This window comes from Lampetra planeri, chromosome 40 (genome assembly GCF_965212315.1).
Source record: "Lampetra planeri chromosome 40, kcLamPlan1.2.h2, whole genome shotgun sequence".
Lineage (NCBI taxonomy): Eukaryota > Metazoa > Chordata > Hyperoartia > Petromyzontiformes > Petromyzontidae > Lampetra > Lampetra planeri.
In genome coordinates, this window is record NC_136146.1 from 5,795,454 (window position 1) to 5,820,334 (window position 24,881).

Genomic DNA, 24,881 nt, shown 5'->3' on the forward strand with positions numbered 1-24,881 from the left:
CTCAGTGGGCCTCACCCGGAATAATTTTCTTCCGCAATAAATGCTCAACACCCGGTCGAACCCAGGACCCCACTTTTGAGAGCGCGCTGCCGTGTGAACGAGCCCTCTGACCGCCGTGCGTGCACGCGCACCGCCCGCGCGCGTGGCTGCGGCGACAGGTGGAGTACGAAGGCCTCAAGCTGAAAATCCGTCAGCTGGAGCAGGAGGTGGAGTTCATCAACAGCCAGCAGGAGGAGGCCCTCCGCCTCAAGTCCATGGCCGAGAAGCAGCTAGAGGAGAGCCTCGAGGTGCTCGCCGCTGAGCGCGAGCAGAAGAGCCTCCTGCGCAAGGAGTTTGCCCACTACTCCGGTTTCGGGGACGGGGCGATCACCCACGGCGTCACCCTGGCCGACTCCTCCTCGCCGGAGCGGGCGGAGCTCGACGACGACGCGACGACCGCGAACGGCCACGGCCCGGCGGCGAGCCGGACGAAGGGACGTTGCTCGCCCGGCGATCGCAGGAGTTGGGACGGCAGGTCGCCGGCTCCCGGGGTCGTCTCGGATCTGCTGAGCGAGCTGCGATTCACCGAGATCCAGAAGCTGCAGCAGCAGCTCGCGCAGGTGAGAGCTCCCGCGTCCCAATTCCGTCGCCAGATTCAAGGAATGTTATCCTGGTCGGGCGTCGCCTGGGCACGCCGTTGCTTTGACGGTCGATAGCACGGGTGCCGTGTTGTGCGGACGTCGAGGGTAGCGGTTGTCCCACGTGTGAGCTCGTCCCTGCCATAAGAATGCAGAATGTGTAGCACTGGCACAGAGCTGTAATCGGTGAGATAATCACCGCCCCCATGGTCAGTTGAGTGGGGAACAAAGATACTTTTTTTGCGTTGTGTTTCTGAGAATAAACATAATTCGGAATCTGTGATGAAAATATCTCTTAGCAACCAGCACTGAGTAAGTATTGCCTAAACAGATGGTCCCGTGGGAGCAGCGACACTTACTGACTTGTGAGTGAGTCGTGTGCCCTACATAAGACAACATAAAACAAATCAAAAGCTCCATTAACCTAATTACATTTGGCCAAATTCAGTTTAATCATAAATTAGCGCGTAAAAAAAAATACAATTCGTAATATTGTCGTTTACTTTTTTCTAAGAAAGCTGCATGGAGTCTCAAGCCTCCTTTTCAGGAGGTTTCTGCATTTGGGGGTTGCGTGGAAAATTCTATCGATGAGTGCACGTACGGTGCGTGGGTAGAAACCGGCGTACAGGGGCGTCACGGTGGCGAGATGTTAACTCCCTCGCCTGGTATACAGGTGGTCGTGGGTCCGATCCCGACCCTGACGCCTGCTGTATATTTGGAGTGTGCGTATTTTCCCCGTGGTCGCGTGGATTTGTCTTCGGGTCCTCCGGGTTTTTCCTCCACATTTAGAAACACGCGTTTAGATTATTTGGCTGCTATAAATTTTCACATGATAAGCCAATTCATTGAGCTATGATTTGTGGCCAGGTAGCTTCTGAAAAAGAGCTATATAGCACAGTGGTTCTTACCTGGTTAAATAAAAATAGTTAATAGTTTTATATGAAAAGTAGAATTTAACTCTGTGATCACATAGACCAGGGGTCCCCAACCCCCGGGCCACGGACCGGTCCATGGCCTGTTAGGAACCGGGCCGCACAGCAGGAGGAGGTGAGCGGTGGGCGAGCGAGTGAAGCTTCATCATCTGTATTGACAGCCGCTCCCCATCGCTCGCCTTGCCGTCTGAGCTCCGCCTCCTGTCAGATCAGCGGCGGCATTAGATTCTCATAGGCGCGCGAACCTGACTGTAAACTGCGCACGCGATGGATCCAGGTTGCGCGCTCCTTATGAGAAGTCAGAATCCGACACTTATTTTAGTCCGCGCGTGGCCCGCCCATTATTTTATTTACCACTTCCGTCCGAGCCTCTTTCCCGCACTGCGCACTTGTCTCAGTCACAGTTTTGCTAAGCCCACAAGCTCTAACCCCTAGTAGCCAAAATGAGTAAAAAACAAACGTCGCTAGCGAGCTTCTTTAAAGAGGGGGAAAGACCCAATGATGACCCCCCCCTCCCAGTCCGTGAACAAATTGTCTTCCACGAAACCGGTCCCTGGTGCCAAAAAGGTTGGGGACCGCTGGCTTAGACTAGGGGTTGACAACCTGCGGCTCCGTAGCGGAATGCGGCTCTATACAGACTGCTTCATGACGTAATGTATTCACATGCATTGAAATACTGAGTTTCTTACCATAATCGAAAAAAATGGCTTCTCTTTTTTTTTGGTTGCCTTCGACGCATCGCAGTGGGTGATGTTCTGCCTTTGCTCCTTCACAGGTTGAAAAGGAAAACAACGGTCTTCAAGCAAAACTGCAGGAATGTCAGAAGGCCCTTGCACAGACGGAAGAGACTCTCAGCAATCAGCGAGAACTTCTCAACCAAGCGACTGATTTCAAGGGTGACAGCAATGGAAACGTGGAGAACGGAAACCATGGAATTTACCCGGCCACGACGGAACATTCCGTGGGAAACCACGGGACGGACGGCGTTAAAGGCAACGCGGCGCGGAGAGACTGCTCCGACGAGGAGATCGCTTCTCTGCAAGAAAAGCTCCTGGACTTTGAGTCGCGAGAGGGCAACGTCGTGGAGAAGCTGTCATCGATGGAAGAGCGGGAGAGGAAACTGCGGGATCTGGTGGAGGTGACGCGGCAGGAGCTCAACGCGGCCCAAGAGGAATTGGTGCTGTTCAGCGAGGAGCTTGCCAACATCTACAACCGCGTGTGCATGCACAACAATGAAATGCCCGAGCGCATCATGCTGGACTACTACAAGAACGGCAGCGGAGAAGCCCCCGACGCCGGCGGCGTCGCCCTCCACTCGTCGGACGACGGGCCGCCCGGTCCTCGCCGCCCGGCCGCGATCGCCGATCCTCGCGGCGGGCCCGACACGGTGCCGCCGTCCCCGCTGTCGTCGGTCCGGGCCGAGCCCATGGGCGTCGGCAGCCTGACGGCCGTGGTCCGCTCGCAGGTGAGCCGCCTGCAGGGCGCCGTGGAGCGCGCCCTCGAGGTGTCGTGCCAGCGGTCGGCGGCGCGTGACGAGGAGGCGCTCTCCGCCGGCAAGGACAAGGGGACGCTGGCGCAGGAGGTGCTCAAGCTCAAGTCGCTGCTCAACACCAAGCGCGAGCAGATTCAGACGCTGCGCATCGTGCTCAAGGCCAACAAGCAGGTCGGTTCATGTCCCGCCTACCCCCCTAGCGCCTACCGCCCCCACCCCTCGCCCGTTGGTGTCACGTGGTGTTTTAAATTCAATAATGGGAGCAGCCTGGTTGGGCACTACAACGGTGCTGTGGATAGTTTGGGGACCATTGGTGAGAGTTTAAGTAAAACATAAAAATCTTATTGTAATTCTCCCTTTAAGTAGCGTATATGTTGTTTGTCTCTTAACTGCATTTCTTAAACACGTTATTGTTCGTTTTAACGTGAGGTCAGAAACACTCACTTCGTCTGGGCTCTCCAGTTGCCTGGGCAAAAAGCGATCGGCGTTTTGCTCAATGCTGGCCAGTTTCCTCGAAAACTTGTTCAATTAAATTAAACTAATGCAGCTGGGCGGGGGGGGGGGGAGGAGGGGGTGGGGCAATCGTACGCAAACCTTGGCGGGTGCGGTGTGGACAATGCAGGGGTCGTCGGTGCTGCCTTGAATAAGTGCTTTACTGTTAACCCTAACTTGATAAAACAAGATGAACAGATATATATTCTTGTTTTTTTCGGTAAAGTCACGTAGAAGGGAAATAATAAAATAATAAAAATATAAAACAATAAAAATTCTCACGACGTTTCGACTGCAACACAAGCAATCATCATCAGGTGTGAAATCCACAGCAAGATTTGATACCTGATGATGATTGCTTGTGTTGCAGTCGAAACGTCGTGAGAATTTTAATTGTTTAATATTTTTATTATTTTATTATTTCCCTTCTACGTGACTTTACCGAAAGAATCAAGAATATGAATCCCTGCAGTCACGAAAGCTTTAAATCAAAAGATGAACAGACTTCCCCTAGCTTCGCGGTCAGTAGGTGGGCTTGCGCAGGACGCGTCGCCGGAAGGGTCAGAGGTGAACGGGCGAGAATGTTTACCGGCTGGCAGCCGAGAAATGGAAACGCGTCCGCGAGGAAGCCCATCGGAGGAGGGGGGGGGGGAGACGTTGCGATGAAAACCTCTCGTGTGGATTGTCACACGTCGCGAGATCGTGAGCTACGGCGACGGCTTCGGGGGAGCGGCACGCGTCCGACGAGCCGGCGAAGCGAACGGATGTGTCGTTGTCCGCCGCCGCAGACCGCGGAGGTTGCGCTCTCCAACCTGAAGAGCCGATACGAGAACGAGAAGTGCCTCGTGATGGAGACGGTGCTCAAGATGCGTAACGAGCTGAAGGCGCTCAAGGAGGACGCGATCACCTTCTCCTCGCTGCGCAACATGTTCACCACCCGGTGAGGAAAGCACGATGGCACCTCTCGCTCGTCCGTCCACTCGTCCGTTCGTTCATTAGAAACTAAACGATGGAACGTACGTAAAGCCAGGCACGTGTGTACGTACGTTGAACGTCTTTCGCACCGCACGTAGCCAACCGTGCTCATCAGAGGTGCGGGGGAAGGAAAATAAACTAAAAAACACGGAAGGCTGTTCTAAAGGAATGAGTTTTTAAAGCTACAATGAAAGCTGCGTAGGTCTTTGTCAGAAGCGACCCAGCCACAAATGATAGCCCAGCAAAGTGGCTGTGCACGTGGAAATTTAGAGCAGACAAATACTCGAAACGCGTGTCGACTTGAAACGTGCAGGGATAAACCGGAGGACCCGGAGAAAAATCCACATGAACTCCAAATATACAGCAAGCGTCAGGTTTGGGATGAAACCCACGACCTCCTGTATACCAGGCAAAGCAGTTAACATCTCGCCACCACGGCGCAACCTTAATTCGTTTAACCCCTTGATCATCCATTCATTCAATCGCTCAATTGTAATAGTAACCAGAGCAGGTTTCGCCCCCTCCTGCAACAACTTGGAAGGTCCATAATAGAGGTTTTTGGGGTTAGATCGCTTAAACCCGCCACCGCCCAACAACTAGCTTCATCAGGCGACAGACAGATTTGTGGAGAAGTCTAACGGTTTCGTTCCTTATATAGAGGCGTAGATGTGTATAAGGCACAGTTGGACTTTGCCACGAATCTGGCTGTCGCCTGATGAAGCTAGTTGTAATTACTGGCGAAACGTCGTACTCAGTTTGTAAATGTCGTGGCTTGGCTCTCCAACACACCGGTGTGCTGTACTAGTGACGAATTGGCCACGTTCTGTTTACGTGACAACCCTTACTAGTTGGCTGTGTCGGGTGGTGGCGGGTTTAACGACACATTTATATATTTAAGCGATCTAACCCAAAAAACCTCTATTATGGATGATATTGGTCGCGAAAGCCCATGTGTTAAACTTGGAAGGTTAAACCTTGACTAGAATCTTTCGTGACTGCAGGAATTCATATTATTGGGTATTTCGGTAAAGTCACGTAGATAGGTTCAAAGAAAATAACAAAAAAATGACTTATTTTGTTTTGTTATTTTTTGTTATTTTCTTTGAACCTATCTACGTGACTTTAACGAAAAACCCAGGAATATAACTTGCAAGGTGCCCACGTGACCAATGAGATTCGGTGAGGCTTTCCTGACTAAACACGATTAATAATCATCAATGTCATCGACTAAAGTCTTCAAGTCAAGTCACAAAATAGTATTGGTGATGACGATCGTGGTGGGAATAATGATAGTGATAATGGTGATGATGATGACGGTGGTAATGATGGTAATCATGATGGTAGTGATGATGATGAGGACGGTAATAATAGCGGTAATAATAGCGGTAATAATGATAGTCATAATGGTGATGATGATGACAGTGGTAATGATGGTAATCATGATGGTAGTGATGATGATGAAGACGGTAACAACGGCGTTAATAATGATAGTGATGATCGTGATGATAACGAAGGTGGTAATGAAATAAGGGGCTTTGACTCAAAGCCTTTCTTCAAACGCACAAAGGAGTGACAGCCCCTTGTGACGGCCACCGCATTGCCCTTCTGTGGCCTTCGGGAGCGTTCCTCCTTCCGATATTAGGAAGCCACTGGAGCTATGCACTTTTAAATCATGTAGATTGAAAACTCGTTCCTTTAGAACTGCTTTTTGTGTGTAGTGTATTGTCCTTCCCCCGGCACCTCCGATTAGCGCGGTTGCCTCCGCACGGTGTGAAAAAAAGTTCAACGTACGTACACGCAGAGCCAGAGCAGAGCGCACGACAGGCAAACGCGCATCTCACCGTCACTCGTCCCGTTCAGCGTTCACCATCTCTCGTCGTCAACCGTGACACGTGCGTCGCCGTGAGTCACCACCCGGCCCGCACACCCGCGTTAAACGAGGTGGCGTTCGCTACAGGGCCGGCCGCGCTCCTGTGTGCCCCCCACCTGGCACACCCGCCCCCCATCCCCCCTCCAGGTGCGACGAGTACGCGTCGCAGCTGGACGACATGCAGCGCCAGCTGCTGGCGGCGGAGGACGAGAAGAAGACGCTCAACTCGCTGCTGCGCATGGCGATCCAGCAGAAGCTGGCGCTGACGCAGCGTCTCGAGGACCTGGAGATGGGACGGCCGGAGCACGTCCGGCACGCTCACCACCCCGGCCACACCAAGGTGCGCCCCGGGCCGCCTTCCTCCCCTCTCCCACCCGAGCATTGGTGATCATCCTCATCCTCCTCCTCCTCGGTGATTGATTTCATCCCAACCCTGACGCTTTGCTGTATATTTGGAGATTGCACTCTCTCTCTCTCCCCGTGGTCACGTGGATTTTTTCTCCGGGTCCTCCGGTTTATCCCTGCACGTTTCAAGTCGACATGCGTTTCGAGTATTTGTCTGCTATACATTTCTTGTGCCTCGCGCCTACGGAAACTCAAGGGCCTACGAAAAAAAAGTGACCACGTTTTTAGTTGTTGTTTGCACGATAAAATGTTTTAACCAACATTTGTTCTAGAATACATATAGTTATATAGCAAGAATATGCACAGTGTATATACAGCAGAGTCATGTCAATCGTTTTTTTTTCACGAGGTGAGAGAAATGAACGCAGACAACTAACTGTTGCTTGTGTCTTCGACAGTGCTGAGTGGCCTCCTACTGACGGCCAGCTTGCCATCGATCGCGTTTGACCTCCGCGCTTTGGACGAGGTGCGAGGGCTCTCAGACTTAACAACACAAAGGTCACGACCTTTGTGCTCAGGTCACGACCTTCTTGCTCCGCCGGTTCGTTGCCTCGGTTGCAGAGGACGTTGAAAGACCGCCGCCCCCCCCCCCGTGAGATTATTTTACAAAGGGCGGGCCTCTAGTGCCGGCGTCACGGCCCAAATTAGCCAAATGAGAAGAATTACCCGCAAATGACTCCGTCGGGAGACACGGCAGCAGTGACGCTGCCCCCCCACCCACCGGGGACGCTGAAGAGTGTTGAGACTCGATGAAGCATCCCAGAGTTGACTAAGTGTGTCATTATTCGTGCAAAATTAATCACGAACAATTATCAGAATATACCAAAGACGAAGGGCTACTGCTTTTCCTGCATAGATCTCGATATTGTTTTGAATACGTTTAAGATATATATAAAACAATTGTTGACACCCGCTAATCAAACCCCACATTTTTATAAAGCCATTGAAGGTACTCCTAGAGTATATGTGTATGTTAAAATTAAAAGGCTTTAATGTATACATCCACAAGTTAGCATTAACGATTGTGTGGTATTTATTGAAATTAATTTCGTGACTTCAAAGCACATTTGAAAGTAAATTTTGCACACTTGTTCCAATATTGTACGGCAATTATGATTTTAACTATTTAACGACCCGAAATGTAATCCAAAGTGCTGAGTCTTTCCCAGGGCTAAATTTCGACCTGAGCTGACTGTCACGTGGTGAGATACACAAAATATTCAACGCCCCGCCCCCCTCCCCACCCGCCCCCTCCGCCGCCCTCCCCCCCACCCCCGCCCCCCCCCCTCCACCCCGCTCCCCCTCCTCACCCCCCGCCCCCCCCCACATAAGGAGTCTACATTATAGTCTACATTATAGACTGCCAGTACGCTCACTCAGGTTCAGTTTAATAACCATTGTTACAGTCTACATTATAGACTGCAAGTACGCTCACTCGGGTTCAGTTTAATAACCATTGCTACAGTCTACATTATAGACTGCCAGTACGCTCACCAGCTTAAAAACCAAGCTACAGCCTACCAGGCTACAGTCCATATTATAGACTGCCAATACGCTCACTGTTTTATTACTTTTATCATTTTTTCTAAGTGACTTTACCGAAAGAACCAAAGAATACGGGGCAACAGGTGTTTGAGCTCAGCATTGATACGCGGTGCTTTTTCTGGAAGACTTTGCTGTTTTTCCCTGGATTTTTCTGTTGCGCGTAGTCACTTTAAGATGTTTTCTTGTTCATGTTTTTGTTTGTTGCGGTTGCACCCGATTCAAGAGCCGAATGGCTCACAGGGCTACACCTAATAAATGGACTGAACTGATGGTTTGGGGGGGGGGGGTCTTAGCTGCCTTGGCCCCACATTTTTGCACACAAAGTGCTCGCTACAGATGGAGCGCAACGCCTCTCCGACCTCACCGAGGAGCGTACACCACCACGCCAACTCGGGGCCTCCTCGCAACAGCAGCAGCGGTGGCGGTGGCGGCTCTTGGCTGGCCATCGATCAAAGACGGTGGCCGCAGGAACGCTCTTCCTTCCGATATAAGGAAGCCACTGGAGCCATACGATTTTAAATCTGGACTGAAAACTCATTTATTTAGAACTGATTTTTATGCGTTTAGCATGTCGTCGTTCAACCGCACCTCTGATGGCTACGTACGGCGTGAAAGAAGTTCAACATACGTGGGGGGGGGGGGGAGGGGGGTGCCCTCATTGGAATCGGAACGTGCGAACCAACTCCGGTGTTCACCACGAGGCGGCGCTCAGGGACCTCGCAACGCAACCCAGCGAATTGGCAGGGGTTGTGATTTTTCGATTTAAAGCTTCCGTGACTGCAGGGATTCATCTTCTTGGTTCTTTCGGTAAAGTCACGTAGAAGGGAAATAATAAAATAATAAAAATAAAACATAGTAAAATAATTCTCACGACGTTTCGGCCACAACGCAAGCAGCCGTCCTCAGGTGAAGAACAGGTCTGTCGGATTCAGACGCTGTCTTTCCGACAGACCTGTTCGTCACCTGAGGACGGCTGCTTGAGTTGTGGCCGAAACGTCGTGAGAATTGTATTTTATTATGTTTTATTTTTTTATTTTATTTTTATTTCCCTTCTACGTGACTTTACCGAAAGAACCAAGAAGAAGGGTTGTGATTGTTTTAAATCGACAACACTGAAAAGCCCAAACTCACCGCTCAAGAGGCGATGGATTTGCACAAAACAGGGATCGACCGCGTGACTTCGGGATCGCGAAAAGCCGTGACACTTCCAGGGCCAAAGAAATCTGAGAAACCTCAAGTGGCTCAACAACAACTATTGTTGTTTTTTTGTGTGGAATTCCGTGCGATGGATTTACCTGCTGCTTTCTCGGCTTAAAGAAGGTTGCGTGTTGTTTTGTACTTTAGATCATTTGGCAGGTGAGTTGATGAAATTGCCCACGGCATGTACAACTATTCTACAGTAAAGTTACGTCAACAGGATGGTCCACATGTCTTGTGACCGCCCCCCCCCCACCAATTAACTGACCCCTATCATTTCTCCCCCCCCTTTTGAATAGTCATGTCTGTTTTAAACAAACCTTACTTATTAAGAGAATTACATGGGGTTCACCAGACATTTGAGCCGCCCTGTACAACGTGCCTCCCACAGAGTATGTTTGAATCAGGTGGCGCGGTTGCGCGTTCGTTATGCTTCGTTTAACCCAGCAATATGACTGAGTTTGATTCCCGACCACGGTTAACATCAGTGGCGAATTCTATATGAACCGGTCCCATCCCCTCCAAAGACCCACACCAACCAGCGTGGTGAAGTATGGCCAAATAAACCCCATGACTGACGCAGCAATGGGAGGCCGTCTTCCCGTCTAAAGATTGGCTAAAGCGCTGCTAATTGTTATTGATATGTTTTGGATTCATATCACCGCAATAAATAGAATACATTTACATGTCAATGGAGTGACCCCCAAATAGTGACGATCCATCTGACGGCGTAGGTATTTCATTATTGTGTCCCGACTTTCAAAAACGTGCAACAAAAATTCGTCGGTAGTACAGTAACTCCCCGGTTTACGTCGGGGATGCGTTCCTGAAAGGCGCAATGACGAATATCGACGCGACGTAAATCGAAGCAATTGACAGAGTAGGTGGTGGTGGTGGTGGTGGTGGAGGCAAAGGCTGAGAGGCGACGGGTAACGAGAAAGGAACGGACGGTGCCGCCAGCGACGTGAGTGCGACGCAAGTCGGGTAGTAGCCGTGTCGATGATAAAGTGACGACGTGTTTGCGAGACGACGCTAAAGGGGGCGACGTAAATCGGGGTATTGCCGTCCTGCCCTAAAGTTGGTCCTCGGTTCGTGCCATTGATAGGGCTTCAGTCTCGCCCCGTGAGTGCCTTCATCCAACAGGGGGCAGCCCATGGTTGCTGATGTTGCACTCGCCTAGTCAGTTTGCAAGTTCAGCTGTCGAGCTGAATATTCTTTGCTCATGCCACCTAGCGGTCGCCAGTTCGTCTATTGGCAACTTCTGTGTGGTGGGGGGTAGAGGTCGCAAACGGGTTTTAATTCCTTACCCGTACCCGGCCGCACCAGGGTCGCAAACGGGTACCCGTACCCGGCCGGGTACGGGTAGCCGGGTATCGGGTAGGGTACGATTATCGGGTACCCGGTTGCGACCTCTGGTGGGGGGTAAAGTGTTGGGTGATCCCACCTCCTCCGAGACATCTGAGCAGCATGGAGATCCTCTCCAGGGGACTATCGAGAGCTCCCTCTTGCTGAGGTTTGTTCACCAGTAGTGGGTCGAGCAAGCCGTTTCAGGGCTGTGACTTTACCATGTTTAAGATGTATTTTTTTTGTTACGTTATTATGATTTAGCCGAGTCAATCTGCATTGACTGCTTACCTGCTGTAGTTCTCATTAAAACTTTTTTCTTTGTTATTAAATGTGCAGTGTAACAATGTGACGAGTTTTCACAACAATATGTAAGGCTGCTTATAAAAAAAAAGTTGTACCGTATTCATATTCTCAGGTTTTTTCGGTAAAGTCACGTAGGTAAAAACATTAAAATTAATGAAAGTAAAATAAAACAAAACAAAATAAAATTCACGACGTTTCGGAGGCAACACAAGTCTCCGTCATCAGGTGGGACCGTCACAGCCGAATTAGCTGCATCAAGTGAAGCAATGATTCAAGATGTAATCCCTTATAAGCAAGTTGAAGGGAGGTGGAGAGGGGGGAGAGCTTATCAGGCTGTGGTAGCCAATGAATGGAAACGTATCGGGAGGGAGGAGGAGCGGTGATCAAAGACTGCACGCAGTGCTCAACACAATGAATGGAGACGTGTCGGGACGGAGGGCGAGCGGCGATCAAAGACTGCACGCAGTGCTCAACACAATGAATGGAGACGCGCCGGGACGGAGGGCGAGCGGTGATCAAAGACATCACGTAGTGCTCAACACAATGAATGGAAACGTGGCGAGCGGTGATCAAAGAACAATGAAGAGATTACTGTTAAACACTGTGGATGTTAACACTCGGTGAAGTAAATTAAAATAGTGCCTGTCAGATAAGATGGTCCAAAAAGTGTAATTAAGTATTTTTTGCGTGGTTAATAACATCTTTCCAGTGATTACTGAGTTTGTACCCATCATCACGGTTGAAATTATGTCTGTGTTTGTATATTTGTATGGCTTCGTGTACAAACCTTTGATGGTAGCCCGGAGGTTTGCAGAGAACCTTGGTCTCGGAAAAGACAATTTCATGAGAGCCCGCCGAGTTGTAGCAATGATCAGCAACGGCCGAAGAATCAGTTCTGCCGTGTTTCAGATCTGACTTGTGCTCGCGGACACGATCAGCAACATGACGTTTTGTTTCTCCAATGTAGCAATCACCACAAATGCAACTCAATTTGTAGACTCCAGGATACTGTAAGTCAGGAACGACATCCTTCACAGATGGGATCAGATCAAGTCTTTGATCGCCGCTCGCCCTCCGTCCCGACACGTCTCCATTCATTGTGTTGAGCACTGCGTGCAGTCTTTGATCACCGCTCCTCCTCCCTCCCGATACGTTTCCATTCATTGGCTACCACAGCCTGATAAGCTCTCCCCCCTCTCCACCTCCCTTCAACTTGCTTATAAGGGATTACATCTTGAATCATTGCTTCACTTGATGCAGCTAATTCGGCTGTGACGGTCCCACCTGATGACGGAGACTTGTGTTGCCTCCGAAACGTCGTGAATTTTATTTTGTTTTGTTTTATTTTACTTTCATTAATTTTAATGTTTTTACCTACGTGACTTTACCGAAAAAACCTGAGAATATGAATCATTGCAGTCACGAAAGCTTCAAATCTAGAATTGTACCGTATTGTCGGCCAACTTTCTGATGTCCCTTTCCGAAGTTTGTGAGGCTGGATTCCGTACCGACGCGTCGCAGAGGTGTGGAGCGATTCAGCCGCTCGGCGATTCGCCGAATTAGCCTCGCTTCGTCGTCAGCTGCCGTGATCTGTCCACTGCTGGACGAAGCTTTCCTCCCAAAGCGTCGCCGTCTCTCGCCGTGTAACGGATTCACCGTGCCACGTGCGAATGAGCTGAGTGAAGGAATGATGTACGCATGCTATGTTGAAATTCTTTCGCTCCGTTCGTAGCCCACCGTCCTAATCAGAAGTAGGCCTTCGCCCAGCAGTCTCTATTGACAATCAGCTGTAAACTATGCTCGACAAATTGACAGGCGTTAGTTATTACACATGCGATTTGTTGAATGCATCCTCAAGCTTAATAATCGATATCAATCGATGAATAATCACACCCCTAATGTGCTGGTTTATATAAAGCAAACGTACTCACGTGGATGCGATTTTCATTAAAAAATAAATAAACTTCTGCCTTGCGTGGTATTAAACCTCGGCTATTTCAGTAATCGGGATGCTTCCGTGGAGTAAACGTGACCTCGCTGCACTTGCAAATTCAGAGGTCACCAAGTTCGATCTCTTTGCGCGGCAGTTGAGACGACGGTACAATGCTTCTTAAATTCTTCCGACGCTGTCCCAACCAGCACGGTCGGCTACGAAACTGCACGCAAGAATTCTAGATTTGAAGCTTTCGTAACTGCAAGGATTCATACTCTTAGGTTTTTCGGTAAAGTCACGTAGGTAAAAAATAAAATAAAGAATAAATAATAGAAATAATAATAGGAATCAAATATTTAAATAATACATATTGATTTTTTTTTTTTACCTACGTGACTTTACTGAAAAAACGTAAGAGTATGCACGCAAGAAGTTCAACAAACACACACATACAGTCGGTGTGAATGGGACCAGCACAGCCAGTCAATCCGTAGAGGGTACAACGCGTGGCTACTCACACCTCTTGCAACATTTCAAGGCGCCGTGTTTAGCGTGGAAGATTGGACGAAAGAACGCCATTCTCTTTTCGGCACTCTCTAGAGCTCCCTATAGTGGAGGATAATCTGGCAGCAAGTGGCGTGAGCAAAGCAATTGCAGGGCTGCACCTTTGCCTTTTATAACTGTAATGTACATACATATATAATGTAACATAGCCTAAGCATTGTATAAAGGATAGTACGTTTACTGTGTGATTTGCAAAGCAGTTGCCTTAAAGAAACTACATTTGTATATTTTGTATTTGGGTGCATGCGATGGAAGTGCAGTATTTTGTAACTCTAACTTAAATTTTGCAATAAATGCTCTGTGCTTTGTCGATTCTCCGTGGGATGTTTTGTTTAATTTCAAAAGTGAATGATAGTAAGATCGTTCATTCGACACACACACATCTGTGGAGCTAAAACAATCGCGAAGGTTCTAACATTCTAATTGTATCTGCCGGTCATCTCAGTCTGTTGCCTCACAGCACCTGGGTTTGTATCGTGACCTCCTGCCAAAGAACCTTTGTCACTCTAGGTGGGACTCAAAGGGCATTTAGCATTGGACAAGCACCACAGCCTTATACAGTGGCATGGTGGCGAGATGTTAACTCCCTCGCCTGATATGCAGGAGGTTGTGGTTTCAATCCCGACCCTGACGCCTGCTGCTGTATATTTGGAGTTCGCGTGTCTCGCTCGTGGTCGCGTGGATTTTTCTCCGGGTCCTCCGGTTTTTGCCTCCACATTAAAAAACAAACATGCGTTTAGAATATTTGGCTGCTATAAATGAGCATGTGTTAAGCCACTTTGTTGAGCTGTCGTTTGTGTGGCCAGGTCACTTCTGAAAAAGAGCTCAGTAGGACTTACCTGGTGAGATAACACTTGTAGTTTAAAGCGTGTCTACAGGCATGGGTATGCTTCCGGCATATTGGCTAATCTGCGCAGTAATTAAAGACCCGGTAGAGACCATCATCCCGCGACACTTGAGAACATAGTTTGATGATGAATCACAGGTGCTTAGACTGGAACGCACCAACGTATACGAGTTAATACGATGGAAAATTGTAAGCAGGCCACAGTAGAGCAGTTGTAACCATGCAACCCAAGCTACGGACCACCACAGTAAACCCACTGTGGTCTGCGCTCCTGCAACAGAGGAGGAGGAACAGCAAGAGCACACGAACTCACTCTCTCTCTCTCCTGAAGCCCTCTCGTCGTGACCAGCAGACCTCGAAATTGGCATTTAGCTCCTGAACATATGTGTGCCGTCATATGCAAGAATAGTATGACAGCTCGTGACAACGAAGGGTGATGAATGATGACCGAGGCCGTGAATTTGGTGCGGTAATGTTTTCGTAAAAATTCATGGCCGTGATGTGGGTCAAAAGCAAAACTATTCACAGAAAGTTCATGAAAGGCCAGTGCATTTTCGTACTAAATAGCTGAAAATATTTACGCATTTATAATGAATACAAACTTCTCATAACTGTTTAGAAGTTTGATGTGAAAAAATAAGAAAACCAATTGGCTAGTTTAAAGCAGTGAACTGCGCTACCCTTAGGAGAGCTTCACGGTTTGGAATATCCAGCGGCCGCCCTGGTGAATACCGCGGTCTGTGTGTAGTAGCCGCCACTACGCCGTGCGGTGTGCCTCACGGTGGACGTCACAGATGCCACGACGCCGTTCGCAAGAGGAAGGCCGTCGCGTGCCGCCGTGAGTGGCTCAGATTTTCCGGATCTTAAAAAATGACACCGCAAATGTATCCCACCTCGTAAGCGCGAATTCGCATAAGTTGGGGTTCGCCTTTACGAGTCTAGTATATAAAATGGAAATAAACTGTTATATACTACGATATTACATTACACTACTATATTACTCTATTCTACTATATTACTAAAACTACTACATTACGAAACACTACTATACTAATCTTGATTTGAAGCTTTCGTGACTGCAGGAATCCATACCCTTTGGTTCTTTCGGTAAAGTCACGTAGGTAGAAAAATTAAAATAAATCACGATGTTTCGGGCGCAACACAAGCGTCCGTCATCAGGTGGGAAAGCAGTTGTCTGCTGCTGAGGGAGAATGTTTAAAAAGGTTTGAAATGGGTGTAGCCTTAGGGTCATAAAGAAGTGGCTGGGGCTAGTGATGTTAATGTGAGAGATTCGCATGTAAATACTATATTACTCTACACTACTATGTTACTATACAATACCATATTACTATACACTACTATATCACTATACACTACTATATTACTGTACGAGTGGAGTATAGAAAACGTAAGAGTGTATATAACATCTATATAAATGTACATGAATGTTTAATAAAGTACATTACTCTACAGTAAACGTTTCACGAATCATCAGTAGCTTTCAGGTCAGATAGAACACTTTATTCAAGTTCAAGTTCAAGTTCATTTATTAGGTATAGCCCTGTGAGCCATTCAGCTCTTGAATCGGGTGCAACCGCAACAAACAAAAAACAAAAACATGAACAAAAAACATCTTAAAGTGAATATGTGACTAAGTGCAAACAGAACATCCAAGAAAAGGCAGCAAAATATTGCAGAAAAAACACCGCACACCAACGCTGTGTGCAAAAATCCCAGTGGGATGCAAGTCAAACAACAACAACCACAAGACAGCTTAGATTAAGGCCATCAGTCTAACTCTGTACTACAACAAACAAACATGGCTAAACCAATACACTTTTCGAAATCACCAAAATAAAGCCATGAAAGCAATGAAAAAGCAATCATAGGAACTGTGACAGAATTTTCACAATAAATGGCATAAACAACATGTACTACCAAAACCCTGCAGCCATAGCTGGCTGCATGAGTCACTCCACCTTTAAGATCAGCACACTGAATCAAAACACAGGTCATACTTTGTAGCGATCATCCGGAGCGAAACATTTTATTTTAGGTCACTGAATAGCACTGGCAGCTAGGGGTGTACAACTCCTCTAGAGCAGTTTTGAGTGAAGATCTCATAGGTAGTGACTCAAGTTTCAATTTATTGGCAACAGCATTCCAGACCCTGGGGGCATCAATAGCAAAGGCCCTTCCTCCAGTATATGTACGGCAATAGGGAATATTAAGCTGGTAAATGAGTGTAGACCTTAGGCCAAATTTGTTCTTTGAAACAGAGATGAGATCCAGCAGGTAATCTGCAGATTCTTTTGCAAGTACATCATGAATAAATAAGATCTGGTGCACAAGCCGTCGAACATTCAGAGATGTTAAGTTTGACCCAATGTAGAGGTCACAGTGGTGAGTCCTATATGGGCAGTTCAATGCAAATCTTAAGGCCGAGTGATACATTGAGTCAAGCTTCTTCAGTACAGTACTTGGGGCTGATTTATAAACAATGTCACAGTAATCAAGTAGAGGCAGTATGGTAGCTTTAATCAATTCCAAACGGAACATAGAGGGGAAGCAGTGCTTGTGTCGATATAGAAAACCAATTTTAATTTTTGTCTTTTTCCCAATATAATCAATGTGATCTTCAAAATTCAGTTTTGAATCCAGGATGATCCCAAGATACTTATAGATCTTAACTTGCTCTATTTGATCATTATTTAAGGAATGTAATTTGGGGAAAATAACTTCCCGCTTTAGTCCTGGTGAGAAGCATAGCACCTTGGTTTTGGCAGGATTTAGGACTAGTTTAAGAGCAACTAGCTGATGTTGTAGTTTGTTGAAATCACTCTGGAGCTTAGCAATCACGTCATCCGGAGAGCGGCCAGCAGTAATTAGTATTATTATTATTCACACTTTATTAGATCACTAGAGATTTGTTTGGACTCGTTTCTTGCGCGGGCGATATCGCTGCAAGCCCTTAAATCCACGTCCGCGTGATTTGACTCCTCGCTTCCCGCTCCGTGCGCGGGCAGCGATATCACGAGTCACAAAGTGTCGGGATTGATGGGGGGGAGTCGGTCGCGTACTCTGAGACCTTACGGCACTCCACTGGAATATGCATTGCCACCCCCCTCCAACTGCAACAAATACTTGGCCAAGACCCTGCTAAAAATGAGTCGTGAGGCTCTCTCCTGGGTAAACAAATGCAATATTAACAAACACAAAAATCTGAGGTTTTCTTGGCATTTGGAATCGATTCGGGGAAAACTCATTGAGAAAGTAGGTTACGGTGGAATTGTTTTTCATATATTGGGCAGGATAGGTTAAATAGGTAATATAAAAAAAACTTTTTTTTTAAACAAGCTTTAATTAAATGTACCGTACTAGTAATGGAAAAACTCCACGACTACAGGAAGTGGCCCCGAAGTTTGCCATAACGTAAGGGGCCGTGGTCAATTACAGCCAACGTCAGTTGAGCGTGGACAATTAGACCCAAGCTGAAACATAACATATAAAAAAGAATGTTTAATTTTTTTTTTTTATGATAGAATGTAGTATTGTCATCAGTATGACATAAGTATACCAAGTTTGCAGTCGATGCCACATTGGGAAGTGGGTAACAATTGAGTTACAAGATTTGAGGATACAACAACAGACTGAGTGAGTGAAAAAAAGCGTGTAATAAAATGGTGCAATATGGGGCACCTGTTTTGCATAGAGACAGCGCGATCCATGCCTCCTCTACCCCCCTTGCTCTCCCCCGGCCTGAACTGATCTGTGTCCTTGCAGCCACACCGAGCAATGTCACAAACTTTATGCAAATTACCGGGGTCAGTGATGTGCCAACATTGTGACGTACGGTGATGGATGTCGTGATGATGCTGACATCGGTAGTAAATGCGTCTTAAGTACCATTGGACCTGTGGTGCACAATGGTTGCAAGTCCACAGTCACTCGTAATAAAAAAAAAACCCTGTGGGAACTGTTGCACAATGCAAATGTGTCATTACTCAGCGGTTGCTATTCAGCAGCAGCAGCAGCAATCTCAAGTCACTTTATTACCCGTAAGACTCTTCACCGTTTGAAAGGAAACGTTAAACTTGTATTATCAAGTGGCCATGCACTATTCATTTGTAACATTTATTCATTGTGGCTGTGCGCGCGTCTGTGTCTGCGAGAGAGATGGAGAGCGGTTCGATTCCCGCTCACGGCCAACACCAGTGACGATTATCTGAGCCGGTACTGGGCCTCCCCTAGGTCGACTCAGCCTCAAATTAGTACCTGGTGCGGTGTGTAAGAATCCCCACTCGGGAGACAAAGGCGGTCGGGCGTGGTGTTGGCCACTCACCCCCTCGGTGTTCGCCAAGATCACTTACCCTAACAAATCTGTTATGGGCTCGTTGTTGTGGCCGATGATTATCCACCCTCCGTTATCATCTCTCTCAATTCAACAATTGGTATCTGTATCTGTCCCGTCACCTCCAGCCAGCGAGTCTTCGATATTTCAATTAGCCTCAAAGTGCACCTAGCCTGCCACAAGTTGTGCGGTTACGTTGCCGTCACTTCGTGGCAAATGGTGGTTGCTGTTGTTGTTGTTGTTGTGCTTTGCGAATCTGGAAAGTATGAATCCTGGCTTAGGCTCATGTCAATGAAAAGTGGTAATGAAACCTAAACTAGGCTTCTCTCTGGTTATCTGGGCCTTAAATGAGTACTCAATGCAGTGGACAATCATCAGCAATGGGCAGATAAAAGTGGTCGGGAATGGTGCTAAGCCACACGAGTGCTTTGTAGGCCGTGCTTTCCTTAATAGCTGCTCACGAACAGCACTTACACAAGAGTCAATGAAGGCTACACGAATCATCGTTGTCTTTGCACGTTAATCAAAGTGTGGGATGTTGTCATTCTAACTGAAGCAGTGTCAACTAAATACGAAAGGACACCAGCATGCGGTCGTATGATTTTTCTGAAGATAAATGTTTAGATTTTAAACAGTGTAAAAGTCTGCTCACGAAGGCAATGTAACGTCTATTTGACAGAAATTGTTTTCGTTTAGTAGTTTTCTTTGTAACCGCGGCCAACACTGGAACATTAAAATGTGCTTTTACGATTATAAATTGCAACGGGTGCATTAACCGGCTGATATAATTAGTTATGGATTTCCTCTCTGCGTCGGGCGACGTGCGAATGGAGATGTCGTGGATATTGTTTAAACGTAGCTGAAGGCCAATTCCAGCCCGAATGGGCGATGTCGCGCCGAATGAGATCGCCGCACGGGAATTACAGAGCAAAGTGCTTTTTTTTTAAACACCGCGTTGGGCTCCAGGCTTTGATCTTCTCCGCTTGTGCAGCAAGTGGCTACATCTTCCAGTACAGTATTTAGAGTATGTTTTTGTTATTTTGCCAGGTAAGGCACCACTGAGCTGTATCGCTCTTTTCAGAAGCGAACTGGCTATCACAAACGATAGCTCAACGAAGTGGCTTATAATTTCTAGATTTGAAGCTTTTGTGACTGCAAGGATTCACACTCTTAGATCTTTTTCGGTAAAGTCACGTAGGTAAATTTAGCTGTGACGGTCCCACCTGATGACGGAGACTTGTGTTGCCTCCGAAACGTCGTGATTTATTATTTTATTTCTATTTTTATTTGTATTATTATTATAATTATTTCTTTTTATTTTTACCTACGTGACTTTACCGAAAAAACCTAAGAGTATGGCTTATCATCATATGGAAATATATAGCAGCCAAATACTCTAAACGCACGTTGATTCTAAATTTGGAGGGTAAAAACCGGAGGACCCGGAGAAAAAAACCACGCGACCACGGGGAGAGAGACACGCAAACTCCAAATATACAGCAGCAGGCGCCAGGGTTGGAATCGAACCCACAACCTCCTGCACACCAGGCGAGGTAGTTAACATCTCGAGTGGCGCCCTAGATATCTTCTCAAGCAGTTCAGGGTTGCCCAAGTTTTTCCGTGGAAGGTTTGGAACTCTGCCAATTCACCGCTCGGGTTAACTGCCAGCTCGTCTTCTCGCAACGCGTTCACCACGCACCGCTGCTGCGGGCGGGCATCTTCAGGTGCCGAAGAGAATTAAGAAGAGCGACTCAACACGATGCAGCCCATCCCGGGGAAATCCACACTCGGGTGACGAGCGGCTGGAGTGTCTTGCTCGCTCGAGTCTTACAAAAAGCTTCTCCTTTCGCATGTCCCGGGACGAGTTTATAAGGCGGGTGATGCGAAAAAGGGCCATTGCCAGAAACGTCGCATGTTATATTTGATTTCCGTCCATGGCGACAGTGTTCTTGGCGAACGTGTGGCGTGTTGCGTGATTTGTTCACCGCAGTCAAGTCAGCTTCATCAGCAAACAATTGGTTTACACGATAATGTTTTTTTTTATGGTGAGAAAGGGACTGCAGAGTGTGTGTGTTAGCCGTTACTTCCTTGTCAATGTGTGAAGTTAAGCATTGCGAAACTTGCAAGCTTATCTCATCCCTATGGTTGCTCAACCAGTGAAGATATCTGTGATGGAAGGACACAACTGAGCGATGCACCAGAGTACGTACGTGTGTGTGTGTTGAACTTCTTTCGTACCGCATGTGCGGAGGAAGGAAAATCAGAGGTCCGGGGGAAGGAAAAGAGGAGGAAAAGAGGAGGGTACCCAGGGGCAGTTAATGAAAGTGGACTGGATTTGGAATGACGGGCGCAAGAGGAGTTTCATTTGAGAGTTCAACTTGATAAGGGGCCGTCCATAAATGACGTCACGCACCTAGGGGGGCGGGGGGGGGGGTCAGATATTTGTGACGATGTGTGACGAGGGGGGGGGGGGGTTGAGAAATGTGACGTCACATTAAAATGCGCATCTTTAAATAAATATAGACAACACGTTCTGCTTAATAAAATGGGCTTTAAAATAAAGGTTTTCTCTTACAACATCAGAGTGCAGCGGCACATTAGATACGCACTACAATGACAATAGTTTAAAGCGATTTGAAGCATGGTCTTTTTTGGGGGGGGGGAGGCAGAGCTTTGTAACGTCATATTTGAGGGGGGGGTCTGACTTTTTGTGACGTCGTGTGACGAAGGGGGGGGGGTCAAAAATCGTCCAAAATCGAGTGACGTCATTTATGGACGGCCCCTAATGAAAAGCAACGATGAAATTAGAAGCGCCTATCACCTGCTATGACATATGCATTAGGAAACGTGGACTCTTTAAACTTTGGCAAAGCAAATGTCGTACAAGATGAGAGTTTAAAGAAAAGGAGCACGTAGAGATGCATGCATGGGAATTATACTGAGAGGTTGAGAGAGGAACACGTGGATTAGACAACAAAAGCGAGTGAAACGGATTGTCTCGAGTGTCTTTAAGAGCCAGAGGTGGGACAAAGTCATTGTTATGCAAGTCCAAGTCGAGTCGCAAGTCATCAAATTCATGACTCGAGTCTGACTCGAGTCCAAGTCACATGACTCGAGTCCACATCTCAGAGGTGGGACAAAGTCATTGTTATGCAAGTCCAAGTCGAGTCGCAAGTCATCAAATTCATGACTCGAGTCTGACTCGAGTCCAAGTCACATGACTCGAGTCCACATCTCATAGGTGGGACAAAGTCATTGTTATGCAAGTCCAAGTCGAGTCGCAAGTCATCAAATTCATGACTCGAGTCTGACTCGAGTCCAAGTCACATGACTCGAGTCCACACCTCTGTTAAGAGCAAGTTGCCTTTGCCAGGACACGTCGCCTAAAGTGATAACGGCCTGTGGTCGCTGATGTTTACACACCGCAGCAGATACTCATTTAAAAACTAAAACAACACGTTTTTTTTTAAACAGGTAAGGCCAAGTAAGCTATATACTGTAGCTATTTTTCAGAAGCGACCTGGCCACAAATCATAGTTCAACAAAGTGGCACACCACGTGGAAATTTATGGCAGCAACCAAACTACTCTAAATGCACGTTTCTAAATGTGGAGGGAAAAACCCGGAGGACCCGGAGAAGAATCCACTCGACCACAGGGAGATAGAGAGACACGCAAACTCCAAATATACAGCAAGCATCAGAGTCGGGGTCAAACCCACGACCTCCTGTATACCAGGCGAGGTAGTTAACATATCAGGCTGGAGAGGCCCAGGACTGACTCAAATACACTGCTATTAGTCGTGAGCGGGAATTGTATTCGGGTCGCCAAGTTCACAGCGCAATGCGCTAACCACAACACTACTGCTCTCCATAGAGACGCGCACACACATTCGCGCGCGCATTCGGAAATTTGAACATTTTGTCGCACGAGTTTCATCCCTCTACAACCTCCACGTGTTCACCGTGGCATCGGTGACACACATCGAGGTGTCAGAGAGTCCCGCGTGATTTCCAGCAGCTTGGAGGGAGCTTTCGAACGATCTTCCGATGCAATGTTGAAGATCAACCTATCTCTTCGGTTTTTTTCACCATAACAATTCTAGATGCGCTATATTGTCAACATTTCTACCACACAGTTTACACTATTGTCGAAAAACTATTTTTTAAGGACGGATGATGACTTTTCTGAAATCCTGCATGTAATTTAACCATCGCTATGCTTGTATTTCTTTATTACTTTGCAAAGTGTATATAGGCTAAGATATAAGTCCATGAACCCCTTCACAACTGCTTTATATACACATATAAACCAGTTGTATTCTCATTGTTTGGACTTTGCACCATGACTAATGAATTGCACGCCAGGGCTAACATGAGCTCGCGAGCGATATCGGAACCATTGACCAGAAGGGTGAAGTATGGTCAAAGAGCACTCATGACCCAAACAGAACGGGGATATCGTTTTACCAGCAGTAGGTTGACAAATGAATGCACGTTTATACATAAAACATGAAATGAACGTCACAGTAGACACTTTATAGAAGTTAGTTAGTGATTGAAATCTCACTACCACAAACATCTTTTAGAGTCCCATTTGTTCAAAAACTAAAACTGGCACTTCTGCAGAAAGTAAGTGATCTTTATCATGCCAGATAAAAAAATAAAAACCAAGTTTCAACAGCAAACTCCTCTGAATATAAATTCACGTACGGCACTTAAATTATACTCACACATCAGACTATTACTATGCGGTAATAGTCTGATGTGTGCTAGAAAAAATATCAATTTACGTAGATTATTTTTGTTAAGTGTATTTATAATAGTGAAACGTGCACTGCACGCCTTGCTGATTACACTGCCGATATGACGTGCTTTACCTGTGACTGCATTTTGCAAATCGTAACGCTAGCACTGAAGCCAACACTGATCTCCGGGCCTGCTGCCTCTTCTGGCGAATATTCTGGCTCCGAATGTCCGCAGGGACATCGCGCACAACTGCGAGGGAGTTGACACCTTTTTTTTCCTGACGACGACGACTACCACCTTCCCATCAACCAAGACCTCACCGACGTCTTCTCACCGCCGATTCAAGTCCAGAAGCCATCCTTTCTGGGATTACGCTGCTGATGCCACTGCTGCTGCTGTCACCATCCTAGATTCTCAACCAGATCCGGAAGAACCGCTTCTGTTGCTGCTGAGCGAACAGAGTGGAACAACGCAGACGTCCGGAACAAACTCCTCATTCGTGACCCCATTATCATTGCACCTCCTCCTGGCTTTGACATCCCTCGAAGGGACTGGTGGTGGGGCCATCAAACGCATAAGAACGTCAACAAGGCTGATACACAATATAAAAAACACCAGCCACAGGCTAATCCAAACGTGGGACAGTATAGTGAAGCATTGTCGTCTGCACTCCTTCAACGGAGGAGGCACAGCAAAACAACACGGAATTATCTCTGCTGAAGCCCTCTCGTGGCAGACTTTGAAGGTGGCCGTTTATCTCCCGAACATATTGCCACATACAAGAATAGAAACCTGAGATTGTCGGGAAAGTCCACTAAGGTGACCGTATAGATATATATTTTCCCATGGTGGGGACCCTGCCGCGGTGCAACGGTGAGCCACGTGGACTTGCACATCCAGAGGTCATCGGTTCGATGTCCTCTTCCGGCGCGCAAGTTGAAACTCTGCGGTGCAAAAATGATCAATTCCCCCTGCACCTCTGCGGTGGGCCCCAACGGTGCAACTGGGTTACACCGGTGGGGAGTCGGTGGGCAGGTTGCGTGTGGTGGGGCAAAGTGTGGGAACTCCCACCTCTTCCAAGACATGTGGCGAGGGTGGAAGAGTTCGGTGAAATATATTCCACAGGGACTCCCTCGAACGAGCTCCTTCTCGAGGGGAGGCCCTGCCACCAGCAGTGGCGTTGGCGAGACATTGCAGGGCTGCGCCTTAACCTTTCAATAAATTGATTGTGCGAAGGTCAAAAGCGTGACACGTCAAGGTTTGT

At 47.4% G+C, this 24,881-nt stretch overlaps 1 protein-coding gene and 1 long non-coding RNA gene across 4 annotated transcripts in view; both read left to right on the forward strand.

Moving 5' to 3' along the window:
- LOC144731799 (protein bicaudal D homolog 2-like) overlaps nucleotides 1-8,026 on the forward strand; it is a 46,926-nt gene extending 38,900 nt beyond the window's left edge. The window contains exons 4-8 of one of the 3 annotated variants that reach the window (XM_078613046.1): nucleotides 159-599; nucleotides 2,325-3,212; nucleotides 4,322-4,473; nucleotides 6,466-6,718; nucleotides 7,182-8,026. In XM_078613046.1, the coding sequence (XP_078469172.1) occupies nucleotides 159-599; nucleotides 2,325-3,212; nucleotides 4,322-4,473; nucleotides 6,466-6,718; nucleotides 7,182-7,187 (1,740 nt within the window). In that variant the 3' untranslated portion in view covers nucleotides 7,188-8,026. Of the gene's footprint in view, nucleotides 1-158; nucleotides 600-2,324; nucleotides 3,213-4,321; nucleotides 4,474-6,465 lie in introns of all 3 variants that reach the window. The other 2 variants (XM_078613045.1, XM_078613048.1) reach the window with 2 other exon arrangements.
- Nucleotides 8,027-9,268: 1,242 nt separating this feature from the next.
- Nucleotides 9,269-13,984, forward strand: LOC144731800 (uncharacterized). The gene is made up of 2 exons (XR_013588010.1): nucleotides 9,269-11,263; nucleotides 12,616-13,984. It is a non-coding gene; the product is annotated as an uncharacterized LOC144731800 (long non-coding RNA).
- Nucleotides 13,985-24,881: the final 10,897 nt, after the last annotated feature.